Source organism: Stenella coeruleoalba, assembly GCF_951394435.1.
Source record: "Stenella coeruleoalba genome assembly, chromosome: 17".
In the NCBI taxonomy this organism is placed as follows: domain Eukaryota; kingdom Metazoa; phylum Chordata; class Mammalia; order Artiodactyla; family Delphinidae; genus Stenella; species Stenella coeruleoalba.
The window spans coordinates 69250706-69273754 of record NC_137163.1 but is presented as its reverse complement, the minus strand read 5'-3'; the positions used below and the strand labels follow the sequence as shown (position 1 = coordinate 69273754).

At 38.7% G+C, this 23049-nt stretch overlaps 1 protein-coding gene across 6 annotated transcripts in view; it reads right to left on the bottom strand.

Moving 5' to 3' along the window:
- The window catches only part of PDE7A (phosphodiesterase 7A), a 175070-nt gene extending 157467 nt beyond the window's left edge, over nt 1–17603 (bottom strand). For all 6 annotated transcript variants that reach the window (XR_013824514.1, XR_013824515.1, XR_013824516.1 and 3 more), the window contains exons 1-2: nt 17256–17603; nt 225–365 (exon numbers count right to left, since the gene is read on the bottom strand). Coding sequence is in view for 2 of the 6 variants with exons in the window: in XM_079901543.1 (XP_079757669.1) it covers nt 225–365; nt 17256–17330 (216 nt within the window). In the remaining 4 variants the exon portion in view is untranslated. The remainder of the gene's footprint in view (nt 1–224; nt 366–17255) is intronic.
- Between the last annotated feature and the right edge of the window lie 5446 nt (nt 17604–23049).

Below are 23049 nucleotides of genomic sequence, written 5' to 3'. Positions count from 1 at the left end.
ATCATGTTACACAAGATGCTTCCAACTTCTGCCATAATTTCCAAGATATTAAAATAAATTTCAGTGCCCAACTTTAACTCTTCAAAGTTTGGCATTCTGTACTTTTCTGCTCTTTTTAAATGACTTCTGTTCTTATTCCTAATTGTCCTGTTTTATATTGTATTAAGAAGTCCAGAGTCATTTTGGGCAGTAGGCATGATAAAAGCCTAAAATATAGGGCTTACCTGGTGGCGCAGTGGTTGAGAGTCTGCCTGCCGATGCAGGGGACACGGGTTCGTGCCCCGGTCCGGGAGGATCCCACGTGCCACGGAGTGGCTGGGCCCGTGAGCTATGGCCGCTGAGCCTGCGCATCTGGAGCCTGTGCTCTGCAACGGGAGAGGCCACAACAGTGAGAGGCCCGCGTACCGCAAAAAAAAAACAAAAAAAAACCCTAAAAAAAAAAATATATATATATGATAAAAACCTAAAATATATATATATATATTTATATGGCCTGAGCTATCAGCAGTTCAAGAAGTAATGTCATTTTAAAGGAGGAGCTGGCAAAAATAAAGCTATTATCTTTACTACAGTAATGGAATTCAGACACTGTGGCATTTGGACTGGAGAAATATATTGTGCACTAAGCTTTCTTCAGTGTTCCTCAAATTAAAATCATGTATAACTCCCCTTTTGACTAAGATGAAGTTATCTTTCACAGGATCTCTAAGGCTAGCCACTATTTTTTAGTTCATGGTATAAATTCAATAATGTGTAAGAAAGCACTTTGTAAACGTTATTTAGTAAAGGTTCTACCCAAGTGTAATTCTACAGTTATAATTATTCTTACTCTTATTACATAAAAAATCATTTAAAATGTTAAATGTATTGAATATTGAATCTGGGCATTTTGAGCATCTTAAATAGTGTGCACTGGCTTCTTTCATTTTAAGAAACTAATTTTTTGCTAGCAAGCTAATGACAGCTAACATTTATTAAGAATTTATTGTATGCCAAGCACTGTGTTAAGTACCTTAAGCAAATGATCTCATATAATCCTTACGATCCTAAGAATAGAGCCATTATTATTTTCACCCTCATTTTAAGATGAGAGGAGAGGTGAGGTAACTTACTTAAAGTCAAGTTTGAAGTTTGTTAGCTATAAACCAGGGTGATGTTCACAGCTTTTAACAGTACTTACGGCAGGGACACCTGACAATCAGAATGGATACTGACTGTAACCCTGCAGGGTCTAGAAGGTCAATAAATTCCGTTTAGTTCTTGGATGACTGGCCAGTCCAGAGGTGGGATCAATAGCCTGGGAATTTAGCTGAATATCAGCTCTGCACATAAAACAAGACATTTGTGTGGTGAGTAAATGGAGTATTAGACTGAGGACTCAATCCAGCAGATACCTGACTCTGTGCCAGACACTCAGCAAGCCCCTCAGGGTGGAACAGGAATGAGGAAGAGCTGATCTGTTATTTTAAGTAGCTTGGAATTGGAAGACCTGAGACTTGGTCTTAGATCTGATTTTGGGAGCTGGGTGACCTTGAGAAAATCACTAGCTTCTTGGAGCTTCTTGGAAAATGGATTAATTTTCTAATCAGTACCACTCAGGGTAAGCAGAGGGTGATTGATTTTTGTGGAGCCTTAGATCATTAGTGACCACTTCTTAAAGGTCTGCAACTTCCTTCACATACACGTCATGTTACATTTGGCTGATGCTATTTTCTTTTTTGGTGGCGCTGTGATAGTCTGGGTTTGAACCTCTGTAAGGCAGTAAAATTGATTCAAACTGTTAAATAATTTAGACCAACTAAACCCTGTACACAAATATGTAATTATGTAAATTGCTGTTATTGATGTTGGAAGGTAACCGTTTACCCAATGAAAGCTAAAGGTGTTCTCTAATTAAAGTCTTTTAAGTTCATGCTGATATTTGTACAGTTTAGATGCCATAATTATGTTCGAATGAATTCTTGGAGCTTCAGGGAACACGTGACTATAGAAAATAATAATCTTGCTATAATTATTTTCAGTGTTATTTAATGATGTAATGGCTTATGCAATGTTAATGTTCAGATGCAACGGGTTGTTAATGATGTGATTACTGAGAACAGCTAAATATGTTATCATTTAAAAAATCTGTGACTGACAATCTAATTTTTGTTGCATTATGCTAAAGCAATACTTTCTTCACATGCTGGATGATAAATGTCATGCGTTACTTTCATACATGGTTCATCTATATAAATATGCTGGGATAGGACTTTCCAAGGTTCACACTTAGTGTGTACTGAGAATGCACAGACTCTGGTATTTATCCATCCTCATAGAAACACATATTTCTGAATGTTGTCAGCAACCGACATTCTGGTAAGTGAAGCAACACAAACTAGGGAGATGGGTAAAAAGAAGCAAAAGATTGACGTGATATTTCATCTTATGGGACCAATTCCTTTCCTACCTGTAGCACTGAGAAAGCATGCTACTTCTTATATTGGTTTTATTACTCTAAGGCCTGAGTGAACTATATTCAGTGAACACTTCCATGAAACAAGTACACCTGCTTCAACTACTGAACAAGACTGCATTGTCCAAATCACCAAGGCACCGGTTAGCTGGAGCTGGACATTTGTATGTTCAGAGTTAAGAGACTAAAGAAGTCCTCATATCATTGTGTATGAATACACCCATGGAGGGGCCATTCAGTTTTGCTTGTCACAGGACAATTGATGGCATAGTACTGCATGTGGCAAAGTTGGAGAGTGTCAGGTGGACCTGGGTTCAGATCATGGCTCTGAAACTTAGCTGTGAGTGTGGTCAAGACACTTATTCTCTCCGACTCTCAGTTTCTTTAGACCAGGGTTTCTCATCATTGGTTCTACTGACATTTTGATAATTCTTTATTGTGGGGGAATGTTCTGGGCATTGTAGAATGTTTGGCATCTCTACTCACTAGTTGACAGTAGAAGTTCCCCCCAGTCATGACAATCAAAAATGTCTCCAGACATTGCACATCACCCCTGGCTGGAAATCACTGCTTCAGATGTTAAATTATGAATTATAGAGCCCACTTCATAGGTATGGTAGGCAGAATAAGAGCCTCTGAAGATGTCCCTAGCCTAATGCTTGGAACCTATGATGATGTTACCTTACATGGCAAAGGGGGATTAAGGTTGCAGATGGAACTTCGGTTGCCAGTCAGGTGACCTTAAAATAGGGAGATTATTCTGGAGTATCTGGGTGGACCCAATATAATCACAAGTGTCCTTATAAGTGAAAGGGTGAAGCAGAAGAGGTCAGAGTTGATATGATGTGAGAAGGACTTGGATTACCTTTACTAGCTTTGAAGATGGGTAGAGATACACAAGCCAAGGAATGTGGGTAGCTTGTAGACGCTTGAAAATGCAAGAAAACAGATCCTACCGAGAATGTACAGGAAGGAACATAGCCCTGCCAATGCCTTAACTTTATTCCAGTGAGACCCATGTCACATTTCTGACCTACAAAACTGGAAGATAATAAATTTTTGTCCTTGTAAGCCATCGAGGTTATGGCAACTTGTTGCAGCAGCAAACAAAAACTAATACTATAGGACCATTGTGAAAATTACGAGATAATGCATATATGTTACTGTTGCCTGACAAACAGTAAGTGCTCAATCAATGTCAGTGACGTTTTTATTATTTTGGGAAAAGTTTAGTTCATAATTCATTCATCTGCAAGTTTTAATGATGTCCTAGGCCTTTTTTTGAATTTTATTTTATTTTTTTATACAGCAGGTTCTTATTACTCATCTATTTTATACATATTAGTGTATACATGTCAATCCCAATCTTCCAATTCATTATCCTAGGCCTTTTAGAAGTATCCATGGATTTCATGCAACATGCAATCTGAGCATGGCACTTGTGCGACTGTAGCAAGAAATCCCTCATACTACTGCTTGTGTGTTTCAACCTACAATTCTATGCTCTATGTTCCCAGCTCTCTGAGTCTTTGACTCCCTTCTCTAAAGCCTTTCTTCCTGTGGCCACTACTCGAGACATGTGCCTTTGGCTTTGGTCCTTGGAGCTCTCTCTTAAGTGTGGTATCTTTTCTTGTCTTCTGATTCCCTGCATACCAGCTGTGATAAGCCATGTAAGACTTTGTCCTAAACCCAATGTAATTACACAAATTGTTCTAGCCCACCAGCCAGCCTCTTTCCTGGAGTGGGTACAGGACAACTGAATACCTTTGTTTTATGTATTTTGATGCTCTGTTGTTTGGTGCTGTTACATTTAGAATCATTATGTCTTCCTGGTAGATTGATTCCTTTGTCATTATAAAATGTCTCTCTTTGTCTCTAGCCATTTTCTTTTCTCCAAAGTCTACTTGATATTAATACAGCCACTACTACTTTAAAAAAAAATAATGCTTACATGATATAAGCATCTTTCTCCATCCTTTTATCTCCAACCTACTTATGAAATTGTATTTGAGGTGAGTTTCTTGTAGACAGCCTACTGTCAGATCATGTTTTTTAATCCACTCTGCCAATCTGTCCTTAAAGTGATAATAGTCAGGCCATTTACATTTAAAGTAATTATTTATATGTTAGGGTTTAAGTCTACCATTTTACAATTTCTTTTTTATCTGTTTCCTGTTTCTCATTCCACTGTTTCTATTTTTACCCCCCTGTGGGTTACTTGAATATTTCTCAGATTCCATCTTGATTTATTTACCGTTTGTTTTATTTTGTTTTGTTTTAGTGTATCACTTTATATAGTTTTCTTAGTGGTTGCTCTAGGTATTACATATACACATGTAATTTCTCACAATCTACTGGTATCGATGTTTTCCCAATTTGAGTGAAGTATAGAAAACTTACTTCTATTGAAGCTTCCTCTCCACTTTTAAAATATGGTTGTCCTAAGTGTTACAATAAAATAAGCACCACATTAGACAGTGTTATGCTTTCTACTTTCACCATCAAAATGATTTAAGAGAAACATGAGGCATAAGGATTACAATGAATAGATTGAGAGTCCAGAAATAAACCCTGACACTTATGGTTAATTGATTTTCAACAAGGGTACCCATTGTTTTCAATGGGGGAAATATAGTCTTTTCAACAAATGGTGCTGGGACAACTGGATATCCACATGCAAAAGAATGAAATGGGACCCTTACCTTGCACCATATACAAAAACAAATATTTCTCCAAAGAAGATACACAAGTGGCCAACAAGCAAAGGGAAAGATGCTCAACATCATTAATCATCAGAGAAATGCAAATCAAAACCACAATGAGATCCCAACTAGGATGGCTATAATCAAAAAGTCAGATGATAACAAGAGTTTTCAAGAATGTGAAGAAATTAGAACCCTCTACATTGCTTGTGGGAATGTAAAATAGTCCACAGTCGGACTAAAACTTCGATCCACGGTTAGTTAAATCCACCGATGTGAAACCTGGTTATCCAAAGGGCTGACTGTATTTTGAAAACATTATTGTCCATGAAAGAAGCCATTCACAAAAGGACATGTATCATATTATCTAACTGACATGAAATGCCTGGAATAGGCAAATCCATAGAGACAGAAAGTATCAATAGATTAGTGGTTGCCAGCAGCTGAGAGGTGGGAGGTTGGGGATAGAGAGTTAATGGGTAAGGGGTGATGAAAATAATCTGGATTTAGATAGTGATGATGATTATACAACTTTGTGAATATACTAAAAATCACTGAATTATATCCTTTAATAAAGTGCATTTTTTACAAAAGAAATGTATGAGGATAGTCTATTATATTTACCCCTATCTTTATCCCTTCTGATGTTCTTTCATTTCTCTCTGAAGTTCCGAGACTTCTTGTGCTATCATTCCTTTGCTGTTTACAGAAACTTCCTACGGCTATTCTTTAAGGGTAGGGGTTTTTTTAGCAAAGAAATTCTTTAGTTTTCCTTTGTCTGAGAATGTCTTAATTTCCCTTTCATTTCAGAAGGATATTTTTGACAGATATAAAATTCATGGCTTACAGGCCTTTCTATCAGGCCTGGAAAAATGTGCCACTTTTTTCTGACCTCCACGGTTTCAGATGCAAAATCTGCTGCCATTCGCATTGGTGTACCCCTGTAAATATTGCATCATTTCTCTCTGGCTGCTTTCGAGATTTTTTCCTGTTGTTTTTAGTTTTCAGAAGATTAATTATGATTTACTTCATGTCAGTGTATTTGGTTTTATCCTACTTGGGGTTTTCTTAGCTTCATGAATCTGTAGGTTTATATTTCCCCAAAAATTTTTGGAGAAATTTTCAGCCCTTTTTTTTTCAAATATTATTTTAGTCTCACTCTCTCTTTTCTCTCATTCTGGGATTTCAATGAGTCAAATGTTAGCTCTTTTGTTATTGTACCATAGGTTCCTGATACTGTTGTTGTTGTTTTCAGTTTGTTTTCTCTCTGTTTTTTTCAGATAGGATAAATTTTATTAATCTGTTTTCAAGGTACTAATTCCATTATCTGTCATCACTCTACTATTGAACCCATCCACTGAGCTTTTTATTTCTGAATTGTATTTTTCAGTTCAAAATTTTTGGTTTTTTATAACTTTTTTTTGCTAGATTTTCTATATTTTCATGTGTTTCAGGAGAATTTGTAACCACGTTTTTTTTTTTTTTTTTTTTTTTTTGCGGTACGCGGGCCTCTCACTGTTGTGGCCTCTCCCGTTGCGGAGCACAGGCTCCGGACGCGCAGGCTCAGCGGCCATGGCTCATGGGCCCAGCCGCTCCACGGCATGTGGGATCTTCCCAGACTGGGGCACGAACCCGTGTCCCCTGCATCGGCAGGCGGACTCTCAACCACTGAGCCACCAGGGAAGCCCTGTAACTACTTTTTGAAGTATTTTTGCAATGGCTGCTTTAAAATCCTTGTCAGATGAGTCTAACAGGGCTAGAATGGATAAACAAATGCAGTAAACAGTACTGCATAAAGAGTGTTGGCATCTTTTTATTGTTTTTTCTTATGTAAGTTATAATTTTCATGGTTATTTATAAAATAAGCAATTTTCAATTCTATCCTATCCTGAACATTTGGGATATTATATTAAGAGTCCAGATTCTCTTTAATCTTCTTTTAAAGCAGCAGCCTCCCTTTGAGGTGTATCGTGGGACAGGTGAGTTTGCTTGCTCAGCTTAACAAGCCCTACTCACACCTTTTTTGATGAAAATGGGGCATCGGCTGGCACCACCTTGTTGCCTCCAAGTTGGGGAAAGAGTGTCAGCTCAGCTTTCCACTGGCTTCTACAGCACACCAACACCATGAAGGTTAGAAGCAACAACATCTGACACAAGTTTCAGTGCACGCTCCTGGGCTCCAGCTCATGTTTGTGGGTTCTAGCTTGTATCTGCTTTCCCCAGACTTATGTCAATCTTCCCTTCCAATTTGCCCGCATCAATCTTCAGCATCAGAAGCAGAGGCAACAGCCTTACAGAGATTTATTACGCAGCTTCACAGTTACATAAGGTCTGCTGTAGCCGATCCTCTTTTGTATATATTCATATCTCCTAGCAGTTCTGCCTCTCTGATTGAACTTTGACCGACACACCAAAGCCAATATTTCTTCAACAGTTTACTGATCTCCCCATACTGAACTTCCATAATTTTAAGCGATAGTTGGGGATGGTGACATCCTGATTTTTTAAATAAATGTTGTGTTTTAGAATAGTTTTAGATGTACAGAAAAATTGGGAAGATAGTGCAGAGAGTTCCCATATTCCCCACACCTTAGTTTTACCCTATTATTGAATCACAGCTTTATTGATATACTATATAATTCACATACCAATTCACATACCATCCAAAGTGGCTACACCATTTTACATTTCCAACAGCAATGTACAAGGGTTCCAATTTCTCCACATCTTTGCCAACACCTATTATTAGCTGTCTTTTTCTTTTTATTATTATAGCCATCCTTTTTGATTATAGGGTGTGAAGTAGTAGCTCACTGTGGTTTGAATTTGCATTTCCCTGATGACTAATGATGCTGAGCACCTCTTCTCGTGCTTTGTTTGCCATGTAACTATTTTCTTTGGAGTGATGTCCATTCAGACCCTTTGCCCATTTTTATATTTTTATTTTTATTTTATTTTATTTTATTTTTGTTTGTTTGTTTGCGGTACACGGGCCTCTCACTGTTGTGGCCTCTCCCATTGCAGAGCACAGGCTCTGGACGTGCAGGCTCAGCAGCCATGGCTCAAGGGCCCAGCCACTCCATGGCATGTGCGATCCTCCCGGACCGGGGCACGAACCGGTGTCCCCTGCATCGGCAGGTGGACTCTCAACCACTGCGCCACCAGGGAAGCCCTTTTGCCCATTTTTAATTGAGATATTTGTCTTTTTATTATTGAATTGTAAGCGTTCTTAATATATTCCAGGCACAAGTGCTTCATTAGGTATATGATTTGCAAAAATGTTCTCTCAGTTTGTGGGCTGTCTTTACACTTCCTTGATGGTGTCTTTTGAGGCACAAAAATTTTAATGTGGAGGATGTCCAATTTATCTACTTTTTCTTTTGTTACTTGTGCTGGTAACATCATCTTTTAACTGAAATCGTGAACATTAACCTATTTTGCAACACCCTCACTGGCAGTAGAGTCATTTGAAAACAAAACAAAACTTGTAATTTTGACAAAATTAGTATCTCAGTAAAACTATAGCTTAAACTCTCATCAGATGAACTGGTGCATGTGCGCAAGGCACCACAAATGCCCGACACAGTCTACAACTTGCACCACTGAGATATGCTCTACTGATAACTGGCTCTTCGAGATGAGGGCTGGATATAATCTGTAAAATAAACCAGACTTAAAGTGGGAAGCCCAGTGAAATGACCCATAATCTCCATTCCTACAGCTGTTGCCAAGATCATAACTAATGTTCCTCATCTCCCTTCTCCACAATTCATTTTATATTTTCGTCGTCCTTGGTGTAGATATAAGAAATACGAAACAACTCTTTAAAATGTGAAGACGCTTTCTGGTTCTGGACTTGCATTCTTTTTCCCAGAGTTTTGCTATCCTTTCCCCGTCAAAGTAAACCTTCTAGAAATTGACCCATACTATGCAGTTTTATGAAGAATACATTACTCAGTGAAAGACAGTAAAAGCCCAAATAAAATCAGCTTCATTTTCTCTATTCTGATGCTATTTCCCCATAATAATCTCCTAGGGAAGCAGTATCTGATTTTATAACGTTCCATTGCCAATTATCTTAATGATTCTATATACCAGCGATTTATCAGGATCCATAACTGACAGTAGCAATTATTCATAATTGTAACTTTTTATAACCACATTTACATTTACATCACCTCTCTATCCATTTTCAGTGAGAAAAAAAGGACAAATTACAAAGAATTAGCTTTTCTTTTGATTCTCCCCTTTAAGTACAAGAACAGGTAAAAGATATTTTAACATCTTGAAAGAACTAGTTTTTTTATCTTTTACACTTAGACTCTATGCAGCTAAGCAGTTATAGAGTATTTGGGGCCTATGATATCAAAATGAAGACCCTTCATTCTATGCGTCTATTATAGCATTTCTCACATTGAAGTGCAATTAAGTTTTTCCACAATCATGTCTCTCATTGTGAGTTCCTTAAGAAATAAGTCATTCAAAATGTCTTCATAGGATGCTGTATGTATTACATAAGTTATAATGATCACAACCAACGATCATTTTGCAAGAGATAACTAGTTGGTGGCAAGTAAGCAAAGCAATTCTAGGTAAAAGGACAAATCTGAAAACCAGAGCTGATCAACTTCAATTTCTATACATCAATCATCTCTTCTCTACAAAAGAGCTGCATGTTAACAAGCATGTCTCAGATAGGAACTTCCCTAAAGGAATGATGAAACGTGAAGTTAAAGTGTGTACCGAATTTGATTCTGGACCTGGGAGACAGCTGACTTCAATGACAGCCTCCTCTGTGAGCTGTATGGCCGGCCATGAGAAAGGGTCTGATGTGGGCTCAGAGCAGTAAGTAAAGAACCCTGCTTCACTGAAGGTCAGAACCTGCCTTAAAAATGCTCACAGTGGAAGTCTCGGGCCTGAACAGAGAAGAACCTGTAGGACATCAGAGGGTGAGAAGAAAGTGGGATCCCTGGCTTGCTCCTTGCCGGGGGCTAGGAGTGGCTGTGTTCTCTAGCAACCCTCTTCAAACAGCACTTTCTCTGGATTCTGGCAACCCCACCGTTCACGCCTAGAGGTGGTAAGAGCTCCCTGCAATTGCTAGCACCAGGGTTCTTCCCCATCTTCTGTTGGTTTCCCTAAACCCTGCTCACACCTCTATACACAGACGAAATATTCTCTTTAATTCCTTAGTTGAGTCGTGCTGCTTCCTGCTGGGACCTGAGGGATATGCCCGTGCTGCTGTGCAAGTCTCCTCACAGTCCCTGGGGGGATGGAGAGTACAGGTTTATTTACAGTTCATCTGTGCTCTGAGGGTGTAGACTTTTGAAGTCCCAGCCTTACGGAGAAGGAACACTTGGCCTGAGAGTTCTTTTCTTCTTTTATCAGCTCACTAATGCTTTTAAAAAGATGATGTTTTACCTTTTATCCAGGACTCTCAATTGTTTTCAGCATGTAGCCACCATATTACCAGAAATGGAGGTCCTCTGTTATTTTTTTTTTTTGTGGCAGATGAGAATTTTAATCTTTCTCACACCCTTTTCCTCTCCACTCTCCATCCTCTTGATTTTGTACAACACAGGGGCTTTCAGTTTAGCTTAGCTTTGTTTTTGTTTTGCTCATTCTATATTCAATGTTTTCCTGCTTTGACTATGAAAATATTCAATGCTGAATCAGAAAAATGTACTATGATTACCTTTCCTTTTCTATTTTTCCAGTTGATAATCAACTTTCCTTAACTTTCCTAGTTTTTCTTTTAATCTATGACTAACCTTTCTGTGCCACACTTATCCTAAACATCTTGACTGATAATTTGATTGGGTATAAAATCCAGGGATACAAATCATTTACCAAAAGATTTTTAAATGCATTGATCCATTGTCTTCTAATTTTAATGTTGCTACGGAAAAGTTTGATGCCATTCTGATTCCCAGTCTTTTGTATGTCTGTGTTTTTTCATCTCTCTGGAAGGTTTTAGGATCTTCTTTTTTTCCCCCCACAATTCAATATAGTGAAGTTGATATGGGTATTTTCTTAAAATCTATTTTACTAGGCATTTAGCCACTAATATCTGGAAATTCTTATCCTTCAGTTTTGGACAATTTTCTCAAACTATTTGGTAACTTTCCCCACTTGGTTTTCTTTTCCTCCTGGAACGCTTATTAGTTTGATGTGGTACCAGTCTTCTAGGACTGGTACTCTAATATTCTTACGTTTTATGTTCAAGCTTTGTCTGCTTTACTTTTGGTGAGATTTGTTTAACTTTTCCTTCTAACACTTCTATCAAATTAAAAAAAAATTTTGATGATATTTTTATTTTCAAGAGCTTATTCTGGGAACTCTCTGGTGGTCCAGTGGTTGGGACTCTGTGCTTTCACTGCTGAGGCCCGGGTTCAGTCCCTGGTCAGGGAACTAGGATCCTGCAGGCTGTGCAGCACGGCCAAGAAAACCCCAAACAAAACAAAACAAAACAAAAGAAGAGTTCTTATTCTCTGTTCCTTTTATATAACATATTTTTCTTGTTTAAATATGAAACATCTTCCCTTATCTCTCTGGGGATATTAATTACAGGTTATGATTTCTTTTGGTCTCTATCTTTTGTGTCAGAGGCTATGCTCAAAGAACTGGTGACACACCAGAAAAGTAGATTAGAAACTCTGTGTAGGGAGTGGCTTGCAGACTGATAAGCGTCATTGTCAGTCAGTAGTTCTCTATACCACCCGCCCCACCACCTAGGGACATTTGACAGCAGTGTCCCCTCTACTCCTGCTCCCCCAGCAAAGAATTATCTGGTCCAAAATGTCAGTAGTGCTTAATTAAGAAACCCTGGTGTGGGGGTATGGCCAGCATGCTTTCTCATTGTGGACCCCCTATGTCAATAGCTAAAGGACTTTCCTCTGGTGCGTGTGGTCAGTTTCTCCATGGAAGAATCTTCCAGTCCCCTACCAGAAGGTAAAAACCTGGATGCTCACGTTTAGAATGGGCAAAGGGAGGGTGCTGGCAGGGCTCTTGAGCGTTAATATGCAGACTTTTGCTTAAAATCCTGGTTTTACTCTTGTTCGCTTGACCAATCTCTTTGTTAGTATCCTCTCTAGTACAAATTTCTCCAGAGGGATGGTCACCAGGCTGAGAGAGGTAGGAATGAAGATGTGACAACTCAAGTTTTCCTTTTACAAACTTCTCAATGATCTTCTTCTTAACATCCTCACCTTTCAGGGTGCTGGTGTCTCTGCTTTCTGAGCCATACTGGGATCCTGTGAATCAAACTGGCTTGCTTCTGGCCAGTATCACCTCCGCAGGCACTTAGATTTGACCTCCCTGTGTTCTGCTAAGTCATTTATCATTCTTCCATCTGATTTCCCTCCTAGTATAATGTGGTTTGGGGTTACAGATGTTTCCTAGATTCAGAGATAAAATTTAAGTTTCTGTTTCCTATTCTCCATGTGAGCAGAAGGCACTGGAAATGTCTTTAAGAAGGAAGTAATCAGGACTTTATGCCAAACTGCAGAAAACTCTTATTCTCTCCATCTTTAGTTGCTTCAAGTTCACAATTAAGCATAGTGTCTTCCTTTGCAATACGACGATAGAAGCTCTTTGAGCCTCTCTCTTCTGAGCCCTCATGCCTCCATCACAGATGTACTATAGCTATTCTTTTTTATGCAAAGAGGACAAAAGTAATGAATAAATACTTTGGAGGCCCAGAGGAGAAATGAATACTTTGGTAGAACGCGAGGATTTGAGAGAGGGGAGTCTTTGGTTGAAATTTAAAGGCCGTTGAGCACCTGGCTGTCGAAGAAGGGAAACAGAATGGAGGGAGCAAGGTGGACAGAATTCTAGACAGAGCAAACTACAAGTAAAAAAAGTGGGGCAATGTGCAAGAATTGATTCATCTAGTGAATTCTAGTGAATTCATCTAATCTGCACTCGCGTTAATCCTGTGAGGAAGATACAGTGATTATTAACATGCTCCTCACTACACATATGAGGAAACTGAGGCATAGAGAGGGTTAGCAACTTGCCCAAGGTCCCTCAGCTAGGAAGCAACAGAGAGGGGACAGGAGGCCCAGGCTGTGCAGCCCCACAGAGCATGATTTTTTTTTTTTTCTTTTTTGCGGTACGCGGGCCTCTCACCGCTGTGGCCTCTCCTGTTGCGGAGCACAGGCTCCAGACGCGCAGGCTCAGCGGCCATGGCTCACGGGCCCAGCCGCCCCGCGGCATGTGGGATGTTCCTGGACTGGGGCACAAACCCGCGTCCCCTGCGTCGGCAGGCCGACTCTCAACCACTGCGCCACCAGGGAAGCCCGAGCATGATCTTTATGACCACACTAGACTGCCCCTTGGTGAGAAGTGTCACTACCAAGGTTGGTGAGAGCTGGGAGACAGGACTCGTGAGGAAGTTGGAAGCCAGTTTGTTAAAGGGTCTTGTATGACAGGCTGAGGGGTTTAGAATTCATCATATTTATCATGTTTCTACAAGTCACTAGCCTGGGGATCCTAAGCAAGGCCAAACTAAGAATTTATCTCTAAGTCCTCTTGATCAATAGCTCCCATCCAAATGAAAAGTTCTCAATGCTTCTTTTTTCTGGGATGTTTCTTAAGTCCTAGGGCTGCGAGTTGCCTCCAGAGCAGTTGGGTTGGCCTAAACCATTTTTCAAATCTTACTGCTGTTCCAACTATCCCCCCATCCTGAGCTAGTATGGCCTCTCCCAGTCAGCGGCACTACTGATGCTCTCTGGTCAATTGACCTTTTGCAAATGGGTTCCTGATCACACATACCTTTGCTGACTGTCTCTGGAAGGATCAGAAAATGGAGCAAAAATCTAGAGAGACATTTACAGAAGGAGTGTTTATATGCTGATGAAATATTCCTTGGAATGTGGGGCAATTTCTCATTTTGTTACCAGAGACTAACATGCAATGGGATCATTAAATAATTAATGGTCATGGATATATTTACATAAATATGTTATAGTTATAATGAATTATATATTAAAGTCTCTTTGCACAAAACTGCAATACAGTCTTACATTGGTAGAAGATTTTGAGCCTACATGCTATTGAGCACTTGATAAAAAAAATCAACAAATACGATTGAGTACCTCCTAAGTGTATGGGAGATACGAAGAAAGGTCAGGTATAGTCCAAGACTTCAAGCAATATATAATCTAACCGTGTGCCATTTGGAATGATTTTATATATATTTTTGTTTGTTTCTTATTCTTCTTTCCATGTCTCAATGATAAATTACTGAAGTAAAAAGGTCCTGCTAGATATCGGCCCTTTTATCAGACATTCATACGTCTTACAAAACTTAGCACTGTGCTAGTGTCATACCAGGAGCTTAGTCATCATGGCTTCCTTTCTCATTTGCAACTTCTATATGCTTTAATGGTCTCTGCAATAAGGTAGATTCTTTATTCACATCAACAGTGGAAGACCTAAACATTTCTTAGTAGTATCATTTATTTCTGGATATATATTATATTCAACTAGTTAATTCTTTCCAAGTTCATGTAAATGTAAATAATATAAAAGCTATACTTTAAATTTTCTTCTGATTATAAAAGTAATACAGTACAGAAAATGGTAGAAAAAATAAAAATCACCCATAATTCCCCCACTCAGAGATAAGATTGTTAATACTGCAAAATATTTCCTCTCCAGATTTTTATGTTTATCCTGAGGAAAGCACCAGAAATGATAAGGGTCTTTTCATCTTTTATGCATATGGATGCCTATTATAACATTAGTTATCATATTTAAAATTAAAAACAACATAATTGTTCAAAAGAGAGTAATTATTTTGGGGAAGTGTTCATAAGAATTGGTATTAATTTTGCATTGGTAGAATTCAGCAGTGAAGTCAGGGCCTGGGTTCTTCTTTCTGAGTAGTTTTGATTCAATCTTTTACTTGTTAAAGGCCTGTTCAGATTGTCTATTACTTCTTGAGCTAGTCTTAGTAGTTTGTGTTTTTCTAGAAAGTTTTTCATTTCATCTTACAGTATCTGATGTTCAATTGTTCACAGTATTTCTTTATAATCCATTTTATTTTTCTATGGTTAGTAGTAATGTCCTCTCTTTCATTTCTGATTCTAGTAATTTGAGTCTCTACTTATTTCTTGGTCTATCTTGCTAAAGATTTGTCAATTTTGCAGACATTTTCAAACAACCAGCTTTGTGTTTCATTGAATTTCCTCTACTGATTTCTATTCTCTATTTCATTAATTTTTGCTCTAATTTTTATTACTGCATTCCATTTGTTTGCTTTAAGTTTAGTTTGTTCTTTATCCAGTGTCTTAAGGTAGAAGGTTAGATTATTGACTTGAGATCTTCCTTCTTCTTGAATATAGGAATTTATAGTTGTAAAGTTCCCTCTAAGCACTGTTTAGCTGCATCCCTTAAGTTATGGTATGCTGTATCTTCATTTTCATTCATCTCAGTGCATCTTCTTATTTCCCTGCTGAGTTTTCTTTGACCCATTGATATATCTTCTTCTACTCTTTCACTTTCCATCTATTTGTATCTTTGAATCTAAAGTGTGCTGTAGGCAGCAAAAAGTTGGATCTGGTTTTTTAAATCCAGTTTCATAATCTCTGACTTTTGGGTTGGATTATTTAATCCAGTCACATTTAATGTTATGACTGACATGGCTGAATTTATGCCTGCCATTTCACTTTTTGTTTCCTATATGTCTCAAGTCTCTTTTGCTCCTCTATTTTTCCTTTACTGCTTTCTTTTGCATTAAGTGAATATTTTCTAGTGCAATATTTTAATTCCTTTAATTATTTTTCTCATGATTTTTGGGGTTATTTTCTTAGTGGTTGCTCTAGGGCTTATCATATGCATCTTATCAGAATCTATTACAGATTGACACTAACTATTCCAGTGAGATATAGAAATGTCACTCCTATTTAACTCTAGTCCTTCTTCCCTACTTTTGTGCTATTGTTATTATTTTACATATTATACCTATATATTTTATAAATTCAATAATATAGTTCTAAATATTATTTTATATAATTTTAAATCTTTTAAAAAAGGTGGAAGTAGACATCCACATGCAAAAAAAAAAAAAAAGAATCTAAACACAGACTTTATAACTTTCCTAAAAAGTAACTCAAAATGGATCATAGACCCAACTGTAAAATGCAAAACTATAAAGCTCCCAGAAGATAACATAGAGGAGAAAACCTAGATAATTTGGCGTATAGTGATGCCTTTCTTAGAAAGAATACCAGGGACTTCCCTGGTGGTCCATTGGTTAAGACTCCACACTCCCAATGCAGGGGGCCCAGGTTCAATCCCTGGTCAGGGAACTAGATCCCACATGCTGCAACTAAAAGATCCTGCATGCTGCAACTAAAAGATCCCACATGCTGCAACTAAAGATCCTGTACGTGGCAAAGAAGATCCTGCGAGCTGCAACTAAGACCCGGCATAGCCAAATAAATAAATAAATATTAAAAAAAAGAAAGAAAGAATACCAAAGGCACAATCCATGAAAGAAATAATTGATAAGCTAGACTTCATTAACATTAAAAACTCCTGCTCTGTGAAAGATGATGTTAAGAGAATGAGAAGACAAGCCACAGAATGGGAGAACATATTTGCAAAGGATACATCTGATAAAGGACTATTATCCAAAATATAAAAATAACTCTTAAAACTCAACAATAAGAAAACAAATAACCCAATTGAAAAATGGACAAAAGACCTTAACAGACACCTTATCAAAGAAGATATAAGGATGGCAAATAAACATATGAAAAGATGCCTCACATTGCAGGTCATCAAGGAAATGCAAATTAAAACAACAATGATATATCACTACACAACTATTACAATGGTCAAAATCTAGAACACTGACAAGGTCAAATGCTGGTGAGGATGTGGAACAACAGGAACTCTCATACATCACTCATGGGAATGCTATACCCATCACTCATGGGAATGCTGTACCCATCACTCATGGGAATGCTATACCCATCACTCATGGGACTGCTATACCCATCACTCATGGGAATGCTGTACCCATCACTCATGGGTACAGCCACTTTGGAAGACAGTCTGGCAGTTTCTCATAAAACTAAACATATTCTTACCATATAATATAGCAATGGTGCTCTTTGGTATTTACCCAAAGGAATTGAAAACACAGGCAGAACATTCTTGGACATAAATCACAGCAAGATTCTTTTTGAACCAGCTCCTACAGTAATAAAATAAAAATGAAAATAAATCAATCGGACCTAATTACACTTAAAAGCTTTTGCACAGCAAAGGAAACCATAAACAAGATGAAAAGACAACCCTCAGAATGGGAGAAAATATTTGCAAACGAAGCAACTGACAAAGGATTAATCTCCAAAATATAAAAGCAGCTCATGTAGCTCAATATCAGAAACACAAACAACCCAATCCAAAAATGGGTGAAGACCTAAGTAGACATTTCTCCGAAGAAGACATACAGATGGCCAACAAACACATGAAAGGATGCTCAACATCACTAATCATTAGAGAAATGCAAATAAAAACCACAATGAGGTATCACCTCACACTGGTCAGAATGGCCATCATCAAAAAATCTACAAACAAATGCTGGAGAAGGTGTGGAGAAAAGAGAACCCTCTTGCACTGTTGGTGGGAATGTAAACTGATACAGTATGGAGGTCCCTTAAAAAAACATATGACCCAGCCATCCCACTACTGGGCATATATCCTGAGAAAACCATAATTCAAAAAGATACATGTACCCCAATGTTCATTGCAGCACTATTTACAATAGCCAGGACATGGAAGCAACCTAAATGTCCATCAACAGTTGAATGGATAAAGAAGTTGTGGTACATATATGCAATGGAATATTACTCAGCCATAAAAAGGAACACAGTTGGGTCATTTGTAGTGATGTGGATGGACCTAGAGTCTGTCATACAGAGTGAAGTAAGTCAGAAAGAGAAAAACAAATAAAGTATATTAACACATATATGTGGAATCTAGAAAAATGGTACTGATGAACCTATATTCAGGGCAGGAATAGAGACGCAGATGTAGAGAACGGACTTGTGGACACAGGGTGGTAAGGAGAGGGTGGGACTAATTGAGAGAGTAGCATTGACATATATACACTACCATGTGTAAAATAGGTAGCTAGTGGGAAGCTGCTGTATAGCACAGGGAGACAAGCTCGGTGCTCTGTGACCACCTAGAGGGGTGGGATTGGGGGGTGGGGTGGGAGGGAGGCTCAAGAGGGAGGGGCTATATGTATATGTATAGCTGATTCACTTTGTTGTACAGCAGAAACTAACACAACATTGTAAAGCAATTATACTCCAATTAAAAATAAATAAATAAAATGAGATGCCATTTAAAAAAAAGAAAACTTATACCACACCAAAACTTGCACATGGATATTTTTAGCAGCTTTATTCATAATTGCCAAAACTTGGAACCAAAATGTCCTTCAGTAGGTTAATGGATAATTAACTTTGGTACATCCAGGCAATGGAATATTATTTAGTGCTAAAAAGAAATGAGTTATCAAGCCATGAAAAGACATGGAGGAGGAATCTTAAGGGCATATCCCTAGTGAAAGAAGCCAATCTGAAAGGCTGCATACTGTATGGCTGTAACTATAAGACATTCCAGAAAATGAAAAACTAGGAAGACAGTAAAAAGATCGGTGGTTTCCAGGGTTGGGTGGATGAAAGTGGAGAGACAAATAGGCAGAGCATAGAGGATTTTTAGGGCAGTGAAACTGGTCTGTATGATATCATAATGATGGACATATGTCATTGTACATTTGTCCAAACTCACAGAATGTGCAACACCAAGAATAAACCTTAAGGTAAACTGTGATCTTTGGGTGATTATGATGTGTCAGTATGGGTTCATCCTTGGTAAAAAAATGTGCCATTCCTGTTAGTAATGTTGCTGTTAAACAACAACAGGACAACGAAAACCTTCCCGCAGAATATCTTCCTTGTAAATTCCACTTTCTCTTCATTGACAAGAACTGTTTTCATGACCACTGTCATCTTCAAAAGAGTTTGAAAGAAATATCTTAGCTCTGGAGTCTCTGTAGTTGAAAAAAACAAGGGGGAAGACTAAGTGGCATCTGGGTCATCAGTCCATTATGTGACACACCCCAAGTTCATGTAGCTAATAAATGGTGCAGGACAACTCTCTTAGCCTAACAATCCACCTGCAGGTGTTCAAAGATTAGAATATACAAGTGATTAGTATAACATTTTGCAGTTTTATGACTTTTAGATTTGTATCCACAGAGCCAGACAGAGGACTGAGAGAATTCATGATCCATGACATTAAGATGACATTAAGAGGGCTGGAAAGCTGTTTTCTGAGAAAGATCTAAAAAGAATGCAGATTCAATCGTGCAATAAAAGGATTAGTTTAATTCAGCTAGGGTTAACAAGGGGAGGGTGGCAGGTGGTTTGTAGAATTCCATCTACCAAACTCAACATGTAATAAATAAAAAATAATACAAATACAAATTAAAAATAATAAAGCTGAAAGAAGAAAGGTAAAACAAAGTTAGGGAGCAAGTATTAGAATCCTGTCTTATACAGCTTCTGTTTGCAAACATGTATCCTCAGGGCTGTGTCCTGCCTGGACTCTCACCTGATAAGTAGCTGTCTCAGGGTCTAATGGTCAGCATAGTCACCTCAACTTGCCCAGGATGTTACAACTTCACTTCTGTCCAGCTAAGTGTCCTTCCAACCACATGGAGTTTTAGAATTAAATTTAAATATAATAAATTGAACCAACCCACAAATAATACTTTTGTGTAAGGTACAGGAATAAGTAATCATTGGGGTAATCTATATTTGTTGTTTAACGTGTAATGCTGAAGGAATCTGACACATCACCCATGTGCTTTCAGCTTTACCTGCATTATTGATTTCAGACTTGTAATTTTAAATTAATAGGCATAATAATTTGGCTAATTTTATGAATAGTTCTTAAATTTTTAGGATAATTTGAGATTCACTAAATTAGCATTAAATTAGCTCATGAATTGTTTTGCTTGTAACGATTATTTAGTTTACCTTAATATCTTAAAAGAGAACAGTAAATATGTGAAATTTGCAAATGTAGTTGAAATATTTAAGGAAGTGATGAAATAACTTGGGGAATTTGTAAATGGGAATGATTATTAAAAGGAATTTAGCTTGTTTAGTTTGATTTAATCAAATATTAATAAAAGAATGAGTAAAAATGATTCATATTTTATCAGAATTATAAATAGAAGAATATGACTTGTAAATTACACTTAAAATGTAAGGGAATTAGGTTTTAAATTTTGTAATGTTAATAACTAAATATTAATTTAAAATTAAAGTAGCTGTAAATAGTCCTTTCTCTGCACAAAGGCCCCTCTTGGACTTCAAAGGCTACTTGTTGACACATTTTCATTCTGGATGAATAGAGGCTTTATGTAGCAATTCAGTGGTTACGCAGCCCAGAGCACTTGTCTACACAAGGACAATAAGCTGGTTAATGCCAAATATGAAGGGAGCAGCAGCTTCCAAGAACTCGTGGTGCACTCTGGTTATCAGAAGGGATCTTGCTCTAAGATCCCAGCCACTCTAGTCCCCTCATGACATTCTACTTAAAACCATTTTTTCTAACGATAAAGAGAAACATGGCCTTGAATTTGGGCAAACCTGTCCCATTCAGCAGGTTTGATTACTCTGACAATGGAGCTGAATTTACACTGCTCAGAGGATACCTGAACACATGGCTTTGGGCCCATGGTCTCTTGGTGAGAGGCTCCAAGACCCTCCAGAAAAGGGAGCATTTGATATTTTCTGTAGAACAAGTGAGTTTAGGTTGTATCAATATCCTTCCTTGTTCAATAGAACTTCAATTTATTTATCTTGGCTACGTCAAAATTGCTGAAGTATCATTCAATTCACTGTCCTCTGTGGAGTACTTTCCTTTTTACGTATCTAAATTGATTATCAGTAGAATAAAGTCCTGTTTCGTCAGGAGGAAGGGCGGGCTTACTTGGTTGTTCTTTATGGCATCTCCCTTATGTGGAGCTGCAGGAGAAGGCATTCACCAACGGGTTTTCGTGAGTTTGACGTTTGTTGGTAGACGTGCCCCTTGAAGTAGGCAACAGTGTCTCTGTCTTTGATAATGAGTCACCTATTCCTTGGTGACAATCTGCTTCCCAAGTAGTCAAGAACCCTCTAATGCACTCCTTCCTAAAATCTCCATTACTTCAGCAAAGCTTCCTTTGTCAAGTGGCTTTATTTTAATTTTAAAACATTTACCCGACACTTTCAAGAGTAATCTCAGTTCCAAAGCCCTATTGTGTGAGAGGACAGAAGAATTCACAACAAAACTGCTTCCCTGATGGCAAGGCAGACACACTGGGAACAGGTCGCTCAGCCCTTTGGCTTCCAGAGGTGATGTCTCACCACACAGCGTCCTCAGGGCAGCAGGGATTTGGGATGGGTCTCCAGCCACATCTTGGGCGCAGGCCTCCGTGCCACGGTCTGTGCCTCCTGCAGGCCTTCCACGTGGCCACAGATCCCATCTGTCCTGGGCCCTTACCTGTGCCCTCTCTCAGCTCTGTTAACATCCTTGCCTTCCGAGTCTGGCGTCTGGCCTGGGCTGTCTCTGCTTTCTCCAGCTGGGGCACCAGACCCCAGTGTGGAAGAGAGTGTGGCTGGGCCCCCGCCCCCATCGGGAACACAATGCTCCTTACTTTCACGTGCTACAAACCACCTGGAGAAATGTACATTCTGACCTATCTTCCTCCTCCCTTTCTTTCTCTCCCTTTCTCCCTCCCTCCTTCCCTTCCCCTCCTGCTCTGTTTCTTTTTACCATTCTCCCTTCCTCCCTCCCTCTCTCATTCCCCCTCACTTTTTGTCTCTTCCTTTCTTTCTACTTTCTTTTCCCCTTCCTTCCTTTCGTTCCTCTTGTTACTAAGAATCCTCTGCCTAATTAAGGCTATGTGATTTCTGTCTCTTCTATAAACTCGCGTGATACTTCAGAACATCTCCTTCTACACCCATCCCAGGATTCAGGGGAAAAGATGTGTGGTGGTGGTCGTGCTGTGCTGAAACGCATTTTGTTATGCAAACGGCAGCCTTTTTAAAACGTCCTTCAGTTCAGAAATGGCTGCCTAGATTCACTGTGGATACTTGTTTATAGCGTGTCAAATAAGACTGAAGATAATTTTCTTTATATCGCTTGTCTTTACATCACTTGTTTTTACTTCCTTTGGAAAAACAAGGCTCAGTTTTGTTTTTTTTTTTAATTCACTCTATAGAAAAAAATAATGTTCCTACTAAATTCTGGTGACATTACTGTTGTTGGTTCTCGGAATCCTCATCAGTAGCTGTCACTGATGATAAAACTTATGTTCAAAATAGCTTGCCCATTATGCAGGGATGGGGAAAAATTGTTTTCCATAATTAATTTTAAAAAATCCCGAATAAAGAGGATATGGTTTTTTTTTTTCTTTTTTCTTTATTTTTGCTGTACGCGGGCCTCTCACTGCTGTGGCCTCTCCCGTTGCGGAGCACAGGCTCCGGATGCGCAGGCTCAGCAGCCATGGCTCACATGCCCAGCCGCTCCGTGGCATGTGGGATCTTCCCGGACCGGGGCACGAACCCGTGTCCCCTGCATCGGCAGGCGGACTCTCAACCACTGCGCCACCAGGGAAGCCCGAGGATATAAGTTTTGTTAAAAAACAGAATTGAACCGAGAAAGTCTGAAGATCTAATTGGCCTTATTCAATGATTCATGAATCAGGCAGCACCCCATATAGCAAATACAGGCGTACCTCAAAGTATTTCGTGTTTGGTTCCAGACCACCACAACAAAGCGAATATCGCAATAAAGCAAATCATGACTTTTTGT